The 11098-nt window shown below is 33.8% G+C and overlaps 4 protein-coding genes across 6 annotated transcripts; 3 read left to right on the top strand and 1 right to left on the bottom strand.

Annotated features, from left to right (window-relative positions):
* Positions 1–644: 644 nt before the first annotated feature.
* Positions 645–2802, top strand: LOC128386085 (actin-like protein 6B). Its single transcript, XM_053345051.1, is given in 7 exon segments — positions 645–787; positions 970–1026; positions 1029–1214; positions 1367–1467; positions 1533–2273; positions 2344–2430; positions 2518–2802. Coding segments are annotated over 7 exon segments (1278 nt in total). The 5' UTR covers positions 645–762; the 3' UTR covers positions 2599–2802.
* Positions 2803–4304: 1502 nt separating this feature from the next.
* Positions 4305–6318, bottom strand: LOC128386083 (CCR4-NOT transcription complex subunit 2-like). 2 transcript variants are annotated; one of them, XM_053345050.1, is made up of 4 exons: positions 6169–6318; positions 5352–6013; positions 4832–5279; positions 4305–4721 (listed from the first exon to the last, which is right to left on the bottom strand). In XM_053345050.1, the coding sequence occupies exons 2-4, from the start codon at positions 5971–5973 to the stop codon at positions 4460–4462; spliced, it is 1332 nt and encodes a 443-aa protein (XP_053201025.1). In that variant the 5' UTR covers positions 5974–6013; positions 6169–6318; the 3' UTR covers positions 4305–4459. The 2 variants fall into 2 exon arrangements, with proteins under 2 accessions (XP_053201025.1, XP_053201024.1); XM_053345049.1 differs by having other exon boundaries at positions 4832–6013.
* Positions 6319–6978: 660 nt separating this feature from the next.
* LOC128386086 (uroporphyrinogen decarboxylase-like) lies at positions 6979–8542 on the top strand. Of its 2 annotated transcripts, none has more exons than XM_053345052.1 (2): positions 6979–7402; positions 7503–8542. In XM_053345052.1, the coding sequence occupies exons 1-2, from the start codon at positions 7233–7235 to the stop codon at positions 8443–8445; spliced, it is 1113 nt and encodes a 370-aa protein (XP_053201027.1). In that variant the 5' UTR covers positions 6979–7232; the 3' UTR covers positions 8446–8542. The 2 variants fall into 2 exon arrangements, with proteins under 2 accessions (XP_053201027.1, XP_053201028.1); XM_053345053.1 differs by having other exon boundaries at positions 7267–7407.
* A 154-nt stretch (positions 8543–8696) lies between these two features.
* LOC128386088 (uncharacterized) lies at positions 8697–11098 on the top strand. Its single transcript, XM_053345058.1, has 2 exons — positions 8697–10193; positions 10265–11098. Exons 1-2 carry the CDS (start codon positions 10133–10135, stop codon positions 10903–10905), a joined length of 702 nt encoding a protein of 233 aa, XP_053201033.1. The 5' UTR covers positions 8697–10132; the 3' UTR covers positions 10906–11098.

The raw sequence follows: 11098 nt of genomic DNA on the forward strand, positions 1-11098 counted from the left end.
CAACCTTAATGCTTTTTACATTTAGCACCGGGTGAGGATCCGATGGCACTGAGCTAGATGCTCAGCTTACAGATTTTCATCAAGCATGAATCCAATTTTTTGTGTTTTTACAATTTCGGTGGTGATATACATGTAGATATTGTTGGGGGGTTGCCAGTCAATCACTGAATTTGTTGACCTCAATCAGTGTTCATCTGTTATATCCTTTGTCTATTTTTCATTTTTAACACATTTGAAGGTATTAATACTTCATCATGTGATAAGATGAACTACAATAACACAAAATTTAACTTTAAATTCACAGGTAAAGTTAATTAAAATTTATAAGGAGCGAAAAAGTTAAACATTATTATCACCGATTCGAGTTCCACTTATGATTATTTTCTCAATAGATGGCTCTAAGTGTACCAACTTCTTTACATGGGATCGGTATTTCACCGATAATTTAAGTTTAATTGCTTGATTCGTAGTTGTTTGATTAATCAACTAGTCTCATTTTACTTAAGGTGAGGAAATTTCCAAAGTGCCCATGGATTAGTAAATTCGAATTTGAAAACTAAAAAACTTAATTTGAATCGATTTTTTCTCGGATCAGATATGCGGATCTTTGGATTCGATATTTGGATCCGAAATCGAGACCCGGTTTTGAAAGATTTCAAATGAATTATTTTTGTTTTTAATTTCATCAGTTAACTTAATTTGTTTTAATCAATTAAATTATTGGATTCTTGATTAGTCTTATTTACTGTAAAGGATTTCATCATGAGTGGCGGGGTATATGGAGGAGGTATGTTAACTTGTCATTCTCTTTGAATCTTATTTTTCTTTTCTTTTTTTGTCTTACATTTCATTTGTTCATCACTTTGTTGATCATATTGTCTCATTTTATTTATTTTTTTTGTTCTTTTTTCATGGTGAATTGAATTTCTCTTTACGCATTTGATTTGGAATTTGTTTTCTGACATTTAGATGAGGTTGGTGCTCTTGTCTTTGATATTGGACATTATTCTGTTCGTGCAGGATTTGCTGGGAAGATTCATTGAAAGCTGAAATTCCAAGTATGGTTGGATATCTCGATGAAATTCCTGACAATTCAATGGAAGTTGATTCTCAACCGGCTCCAACTGCACAGAGAAAACACTTCATCGATACTACGTCTATTCATGTTCCTAGGAAAGGTGTAGAGATGACTACTTTTCTTAAAGATGGAATGAGTATGTTAACTTTGATTCTCTTTTGATCAACAAAAAGAACTGATCTTCCATTTCGATTTTCAGTCTTGACTCAAACATATTGTGACAATTTTAATCGATCATCAGATAAATTCATTTTCACTAATCAATTTATTTATCCTCTACTTTTATAGTTGAAGACTGGGATCTCTTTGAAAAGATGCTGGACCATGTCTATTCAAAGCATATAAAATCTGATCCAAAACTTCATCCTGTTCTAATGTCCGAAGCGGCTGTAAGAAGATCATCTTAAATGGACTCATTTTCATTTTCTAATTCTTTTTTTCTTATTATTTTCAGTGGAACGTGAGAAGTAAAAGAGAAAGATTAACTGAGCTTATGTTCGAAAAGTACAATATACCGGCATTCTTTCTGGTTAAAAATGCTGTTCTTTCTGCTTTTGCCAATGGAAGATCAACCGGTATCGTGGTTGATTCAGGAGCCTCACAAACCTCAGCTGTTCCAATCCATGATGGTTTTGTACTTCAACAGATGATTGTTAAATCACCATTAGCAGGAGATTTCATAACAATGCAATGTCGACAATATTTTGAAGAGCATAACATTGATATTGTTGCTCCTTATCAAATCGCTTCAAAGGAAGCGGTGAATGAAGGTTTTCCTCCCAAATGGACAAAGAAAACCAATGTACCCGAAGTTAGTAAATCTTGGCACAATTACATGGTTAAAGAGGTTATTCAAGATTTCCAGGCTTGTGTCTTACAAGTTCATGATGTTCCATATGATAAAGAGACCATTGAGAACATGCCTACCGTTCATTATGAATTTCCAAATGGTTATAATCAAGATTTTGGAGCCGAAAGGTTTTCAATTCCTGAAGCACTTTTTGATCCTTCCAATATCAAAGGAGTTCCTGGTTCAGTGATGGGAATTGCTCAAATTGTTACAACGAGTGTTGGAATGTGCGATGTTGATATTAAACCAGCTTTATATGGATCTGTTATTGTGACCGGAGGAAATACTCTTATTCAAGGATTCACAGATCGACTTAATCGAGACTTATCAACCAAAACTCCACCGGTAGATTGATATTAATTATCATCAACTTGAATTGTTTCATTGAATTTGTTTCTGTTTCTTTTTTTTCCAGAGTATGAGATTGAAATTACTCAGTCCAGTTGGAACAGCTGAACGTAGATATGCTGCTTGGATTGGAGGATCAATTCTCGCTTCACTGGTAAGTTAATTGCAGATTAATTCTGGTTGATTGGATGTAATTTAAGAATATTGAATTTATCAAATTTTATCTTCTTTTTTTCCTTAGGGAACATTTCAACAAATGTGGATCTCGAAACAAGAATATGATGAAGGAGGAAAATCTCAAGTGGAACGGAAATGTCCCTAAATTTTTTCTCTCCCTTTCCTTTGCCAATGAACATCATTCATGATCTTTTGCGTAATATTCAAGAGATGGAACCTTAACCACTTCAATCATTGATTCATTAATTCATCACAAAATCATCCATAAATTCATGGTGATCAACTTTTTGTATACATCAAAAGAAACCAAAAAAAAATGAACACTTTTGCTTATAACTTTAACAACAAATTTCTAATTGTAATTAACCATCAAACCAGAAAGCGAGAGGATACTAATTAGAAAAAGATTAACTGAGAATCCCTTTTAAATATTGAATTAGTTTAAATTTAATCTTTTCCTGTTCAATCAATTTGATTCTCTTGCTACTTTGTGATGGGCGATTATATTTCCAAAATATTTGAACCAAATCAACCACAAGAAAACAATCGTGTCAACAGTAAGGAAAATGCTCGGAATAAGAAGAAAGAAAGTAATTTAAAAGTTCGAAAGTCAATTAGTGAATATCAAAAGTCTAAATCAGTGACTTCGATTAAAAGTTCTGGTTGGTCACCGAAGAGTTCATCGCGTCCATCAAAGGGTTCACGGCAGAGTTTATATTTACCCTCGGGCGAATCAATGACTTTACTAAACATCGACCCAGAGATCGTTGGTCCGGTTAAATTAACTGTGGACACTAAAAAGGGAAAATCAAATGTTTATATTACCCCGAATAATAAAAGTTCACAAGAATCGATTCAATCGGAAAGTTATGCAATGACGATGGCGAAATATGTGCCACAGTACCAACAGCCGATCAAGAAGCGGGGGCGGCGATGGTTCGGTCGTCGGTCCAAGCGAAGGTCAAACTATTCTAGTGACTCTTCGGACTCTGATGAGTACGTTCGACCTGTTTATGAATCGATCTACACGCGATCTCCACTTCAAAGGTCACGAAGTGGGAAAATTTTCTCACCTCGACTCGCTGAATTGCCGCCGGTGGTTCGATTGGCCGATTCGTTGAAAGAAGTTCTTAATCATGGACTTGAGATGATCAATGTCGCTGCTCATGATCCCGAAACTGGAATCGGAGTGAGAAATACAATCGAGTCTAAACTAGTTGATAACAACACGTCCACTTCATTTACAACTGAATTAAAGACCATGAAAGCTGATGGAAAGGGACATTACTCTTTTAACAATTAACTCACTCAATCGGAATACTTTTTGTACATAAGGTTGTAAATTAGAAAATCAATTGAATCGATTTATAATTATTGTTATTATTTCTATTCTCACTTTTGAAACCTTTTGATTAACCTTGAATAAGAAAAATTAAAGACTAGTGGTTGATAAATTGTTTGATTCATTCCATTCATTAAACATCGTTCTTGTTCCTGATCTTAATTTACTTTTCTATGTCGGTATTGATTATTTTCCAATCAAATTGGATTGATTAGATTTGCTTCTTCAATTGGTAATTGTTCACCTTAATTGTTGTTTTCCTTTCTAAGTATTTGATTAGTGGTTTTCTTTACATTCTTTATTTTGTTGTTGACTCAATGTTGCCACTATCGATTCTTTCACTGAACCTTGGAAACGGAAAACGATTCATTCCGTTTTCTGTAATTCGAGGTCACTTGAGGAATTTGTTTCGTCTCTTATCCCGTTGAAAGAGTGAGAAATTTGAATGCTGAGTACCGATGGGATTTGATCTTTTTCGAAAGCGAAATGGAAAAAGAGAACTTGTTAAGTAAATGACCAAATAGCCAAAAAAGTGCATCTTTCATAAAATGCTCATCTATTCCTTGATTTTTACAAATGTGACAATAAAAAAGTAGTGAAGGAAAGTAAGGGAGGGAAATCGGGGATTAAGGAATGGAGGGAAAAGAAAATTATCGTTTATCTTTCACAGAGAGACTAAACTACCGGTGGGTGTTGTCTGTTGTCCCACTAAATTAGCCACATGAGAGTAGGGGGCAGCTACAGGTCGATTCTCTAATCTGTCGTAATCAAGATGAAACTCTTTGGCAACTCGTCGCCAATTGATGGCATCGAAAAAATAATAAGTTCCTCTTTCGTAATTTTGACTTTTCTCAATCGGTGGCATCCCTGGTGCACGAGTGATCCAAACTTTTTCATCTTTATGATAACGCCAATCCCTAGCATATCTACACGATCGAAGGAAAAATTGAAAGATCAAACAACAAAGATTAACAATAGATCAAAAAATGATACAAGAATTTGTGAGTCAACAATTAACTAGAAAAGGTCAACTTACAATTCACTTGCTGCCGCGATTTGGATAAGATCATTTGAGAACATGTAAAATAGAAAGAACAAAGTATCATCGCCATAACGACTTAACTTAATAGGCAATAATTTTTCTCTTATTTGACTGTTAATCAGGTATTCGTGTGGAACTGGATAGTCCATTTCATGAGGTTTCAGGGGTTGATCAGACCAGGGGCCACAGAATGTTGAGTAAAGATTTTCAGGAGAATTGAGATCCAACTTAAGGGTAGCCAGGTCAATGCCGAGCGCAAGTGAGACCAAATTAGGATCTGATTCGGCAGCTCGGATAAACGTTAATAGACCAACCATTCCGAATTGATCTGTCACCATTCCTGCAGGTATGTTTGTTACTCGACCATCTTTACTAGTTTGGATCCCGCGTTTTAAATTCTTACTAGATGATATCACTCCACTGCTACCAGATAAAACACCGCCTGTGGATGAAGGTTCATTTGAAGATGTATTAACAATGGAAGATCCAATTGTGATTGATCCCGTTGACTGACCTCCAGAACCAGAGTTTCCTTCTCTTCCCACGCTGGTACCACTATTGGAACTAAGCGAATTACCTACTACAGAACTAGATGAATTAAGAAGTCCTTGTAAACCTGAGCTCGAGTTTTGGTTAGAATTAACATTGTCATGACCACCACTTCCTCCACTATTTGAATGGACATTGATCGTAGAACCAGGTAACGCTGGAAAATCTTCAGATAGAATAGTAAATTCACCACTTGATGAACTTGTCGGTACATTATCTTTAACCATGCCAACATAAGGAGGACGAGATGAACCTGGTGCTCCTGAATTTGAGTTAAACAAAGAGCCACTAACGGACCCACCACTGAGAGAAGGAAATTCACTAAGGTCAAGGGCACTTGGTGGGCCTCGACCTGATTCAGAGACCGTAGGAATACCGAAATTGGAATGAGATGAATTGGCTGCTCTAAAATTGGCAAGTAGATTATTATTGTGAACAGTTGCTGCGTCAAACAAATCGGTCAATGGACCACTACGGGAGGGCACTGGATAGTGTTGTTGTCCACCCATGTTACGATTTTGTAAGAGCCTCGCACTCAAAGAGGCAAGAAACGAATTTGGTGATTGTTGTTGAGTTGGTGGAGTCATTGACGGCCTCGTTTGAACAATAACAATATTTACTTTTAAACTGAATAACAAAGCCAAAAGTGGAAAGAAAAAAAAGAGAAGAGAATAAAAAAAATACAATGAAAGAAAGAGATGGAAAAGCAAATATCAATATCATTGTAAAAAGTTGACAAAAACACCAATGGAATAGAAATCAAGCCAAACCAATAGACTTACCTTTTTTTATCAATTGTAATCAAATGATCAGCAAGAAATTAACAATTAATCAGAGCAAATTTAATTCCAATAAATGATTTGATTCATTTTTCAATTTCTAACATTTCCAATTCTAAATGCTATTGACAACTTGTAGCGACATCGATCGATCTTAATATTAACTGAAATTCTCTGAGCGCGTAAATCAATTAACTCTTTCCAAACGAAATTAAATCAAAAACTAAATTAGAATTGAAATTAAATTGTAATTAATAATTTTTTCTGTCAATAAATCTGTAGGTGAGCATTTTAATTGAATTTGATTGGTTTTTTTTGGGAAGAACAACAATAACTTGATAACTTTTCACTTTCCAATTGAAAAGTAATTAAAAGTTCAACCAACTGATTAAATGAACATTAATTACGATAACAAAAGTAATCAAACAATTAAATGATAACAATTAATGAGTTTACAAGGGAATTATTAGATTGTTCAACCTTAATTACTCCAAATATTGTTTTTCAATGATTGAAATTACAAGAAGATGAAAGTGATTACAAGTTTGAACAATTTGTTCCGGATTTGAATTAAATTGTTTGATAATTTGTTTACAGTGAATTAAACAAATCAAGATGATCAAAGGTTAGTTAAAGTTAATTGTGATGGAAAAAGAAAAACAAATTTTTCAATTGATTCTCAGTTTGTGTTAATCATTAGGAGACAGAAAAAGAAACTGTTACCATAAAGAAAAGGAAAACAAAACAAAAAGAGAAACAATTTGTTTACATTTAGATTGTGTAATTAGAAGTGAATTACAAGTGAATTACAATCAATTCTAACAATCTAATTACCAACGATGATTGTGTTTAAATGTGGTGCAAGTTTTATATTGGGTGGATGAGGAAGATCAAAGTAACAACCTACTTTTCATCATCATCTTCATGTTAACATCAAAATCTTCAGATTGACAGAGTTGATTTTTCTTGTAAATTGGAAGCGAGTGGCTGATTGAATTTTGTGTCTTCTAATTGTGATTTCTTGTGAATTGATTGTTTATTATTTCTAATTGTTGTGTTGATCAATTATGGCAACAGTTGAAGAACCTTGGCCACCACTTAAAAATGACAGAATTCTTAAAACAATCAAAGGTGAACCAACTGATTTCTCTCCGGTTTGGGTGATGAGACAAGCCGGAAGGTATTTGCCAGAATTCAGGGAAATCCGTCAACATCATGCTTTCTTTGATCTTTGCAAGTAAGGTATTTAATCTTAATTAATTGTCACAATTCTATTCGATTGTTGTCTCATCTTCAATCATTAAATTGTTTCTCATTGTTTTCCTTTTCGCTTATAGGACACCTGAATTAGCCACCGAAGTGACCCTGATGCCGATTCGTAAATTTCAACTTGATGCTGCCATTATTTTCTCGGACATTTTGGTTATCCCTCAGGCCTTGGGTATGGAGGTTACAATGGTTCCCGATGTTGGTCCAGTGTTTCCAGAACCTCTTCAAACACCGGCTGATGTTAAGAAATTAAATGAATCGGTTGATATTTCTACTGAATTGAAGTACGTTCATGATGCTGTTCGTCTTACAAGACACAAATTAGAGGGTAAGGTTCCGTTAATTGGTTTCGCTGGAGCCCCTTGGACCCTGATGGGCTATATGATTGAAGGTAAAGGATCAAAAACCTTTTCAAAGGCTAAAAAATGGCTTTACCAGCATCCATATGAATCGGTTCAATTATTGGAACTAATCACCAACAAGATAATTGACCATTTATACCTTCAAGCAAAATCAGGCGCTCAATTGTTGCAGGTCTTTGAATCGCATCTCGGCTATTTAACACCTAAATTGTTCAATGCTTTTGAATATCCTTTCCTAAAGAAAATAGCGGAAACAGTTAAAAGTAAACTGAAAGCTGATGGACTTGAACCTGTTCCCATGATTATCTTTGGACTTCATGGTCACTTTGCCATTGAAACTTTAGGCTCAGATCCTAATCTATATGATGTTGTCGGAATCGATTGGACAGTTGACCCGGTCAAGGCTCGTTCATTGGTTCACAAAGATGTCACATTGATGGGGAATCTTGATCCATGTGCCTTATATGGTGAAGTCGATGACATTGATAGTTATGTTCAAGAAATGGTCGAAGCATTTGGAACCAAACGTTATATCGCCAATTTAGGCCATGGGATTTACCCTGATGTTAATCCCCAATGTCTGAATACATTTGTCAACGCGGTTCACAAACATTCCGCTATAATTAACCGAAAACAGTCCCAACAATAACAAATGAAGATGCGACTTAACAATCACAATTTAACAACGATTGTGATTCATAACGATTGCCAATAACAATAAATAATGGATTGCATTTACTACTAAATGTTTATGGGAAATTATTCATTCCTCTTCATCCTTTATGTTTATTCAAACATGTAACCAGAATTTTTTTACTCTCTTCTACTCAATTTCCACCCAAAGAATCACCATGATAATTGAACATTGAAATAATCAGAAAACAAGACAAACCATATTAACCTAAGAAAAGCTTTAGACTTACAAGTTTGGCATCAAGTCAATTAACTTAATTTAGGGGAATATACTAATAGTATATTAGACCTGAAGAAAAAGGTTCGAAAATAATTTCGTATTCTCTCAACAATTTAACTTGTTATTTAGAAAATTATTTTTGCTCTCAAAGTTTTCCACCTCTCCTTCAGGTCGTAATTAATAACTGAATCTACAAAATTAACTCTAAATTGTTATTAACAAGATGAGGATGAAGATGCCAAGGACAATCAGTGCGTCACATTAACGATTCAAGCCTTTCCATTCAAAGTTAAATTGCTCATCTAAATTAACATTCAAATCCAAAAAAAGAGCTTCAACAATCAAGCTAATCAATTATCCTAATCATTGATTGATTTATTGGTTAACAGATAAATCCAGACAATTAATCATTCCATCCCAACAATTTGCTGGTTACAATACTTGATTAGAAACTATTAATTACTTAACCAAAGTAAAATTAACTTAGTATCAACAACTAACTGAATTAACTTTAATGGTCAATGAATTTTAGATTCAACAATCAACGGAATTGTTAAAATACTTGACAATTGTAATGATTGATGATGAAGGTTATTTTTAGGTTGATTGTTTCATCCTATGGGTGCTTTTGATTGTTGTTTATTAATTGTGATGATTAAAGTTAATTTTAAATTCACAGATCAATTGAGCGGTAAATTGTTTCAATCTCTCTGTTAACTGTTCAACCAAATAATTAGTTTGTCAATTTTTTTTTTGATGAAAAAACAAAATTCATCTCTCAACAAAGTAAACTAATCATGAGAATTAATTAATTGCTCTTCAAATGTCAGCAATTAATTGACAATCAAGAAGAAAATTTTGACCAGAAAATTGTTTGTCAATCGTAAAGATGAACAAACAATTAAATACAAATAATAATAAACTTGAAATTAACTAATTCCTGTTCTGGTTCCGCTTCAATATCATTTATGTTATTGTTGAAATCACTTAACACTTGATAGTAAATAATAATAATAAATTACAATTACGATCAACAATTAGGGAGAAAAACTTTTACTTTTATGATTAAAGATGAAGATAAACAATCAATTGCTCACTCTATTGTTTATCGTTGATTAGTATTAATCAGAGTCTTTTCCCATGGCTGTAAATTCACCGTGAAACCTTAAAGATGAGGATAAAAGTTGATTATACTTTGGAGAGCAATTAAGAAAACGACAACAATTAAATCAACAGATTCTAAGGCCAATGGATCAACTGATGCAAATCTTTCACCATCTTCACTTTAAATGTAAACAATGATGAATATGAATCCACTATTTAAACGGTTAAATCAGTGAATTAATGTTCATTTAGTGTTGACAACAATTAACGGTCATTTAATTTTCTTAATAACAGTGAAAGTTAAAAATCAATAAGAAAAATGAATCAACAATCAATAGTTAATTTTGTTTCCTTGTTTCTTTGGATTCTGATTTCTTCAGGTATTCATCAAATTGAAAAGTTTTTAATTGTTGATCTTTATTATTAATCTTTTGTGTTAATCCATTTTCAGTGTTGGCTAAGGAATCAGTGGACAGAGATGGTGATCAACTGAGGAATCAACAATTAGCCGGTATGTTAACAACAAGTTCACCCGAACTAATTAAGCCAAGAATGGCCTCAGGGACTTTTTCCCTTGGTCAGTTCAGTGGGAAAAGTGTAAAGGTCAAGAATGGAGTTGATGTTGAGGCGATTAAGAGTCGTGTAGATAAAGGGACTGCCGTTGTTTCCGGAATTCTGTCCACATTTGCAGGTTCCGGTGATTCGTCCACACTGGAAGATGCTTTTTCTAAGTACGATGAATTGATGGAGGACATTGAGGCCGATTTGACGAAAGCTAAGATTGGATTAGGATTGAAATTAGAAGAAAGTTTAAAAGATTATAAAAAATCGAGTGATCGATTTTTCCGCTCTTTAAGGTCATTTAGTGGTACAAGTTGGGGCTATTTTCCTAATCAGGGTGGCAATTATTTTCCACAATTAGATGAGAAAGATTTGAAGAAACGAGTGATGAAATTAAATGAGATGCTGAATAAAGGATTTGAAGGTTTTCTCGAAATGTCAGAAAAAAGCAAAGATGTTCTAAGGCGAATGTACAAACGTCGATATGAGATGAGAAATGGTTTTAATTATCGTCAGAATAAAATCAAATAGCGCAATTAACTAACCATCTTAATACAATCGATGGAAATTGTAATCAACTTTTTGTGTAATTTATTCTAATGTAACTTGTGTAACTTTTTTTTCTGTGAAAATAAAGTATTAAATTCCTTCTTCAACTGTAATAATAATTATCAATTATTTTCGGAACAAAATCGATTCCCCTAATTGTTGCCAATTAATTAAT

This window comes from Panonychus citri, unplaced genomic scaffold (genome assembly GCF_014898815.1).
Source record: "Panonychus citri isolate SS breed McGregor unplaced genomic scaffold, ASM1489881v1 Contig00063, whole genome shotgun sequence".
In the NCBI taxonomy this organism is placed as follows: domain Eukaryota; kingdom Metazoa; phylum Arthropoda; class Arachnida; order Trombidiformes; family Tetranychidae; genus Panonychus; species Panonychus citri.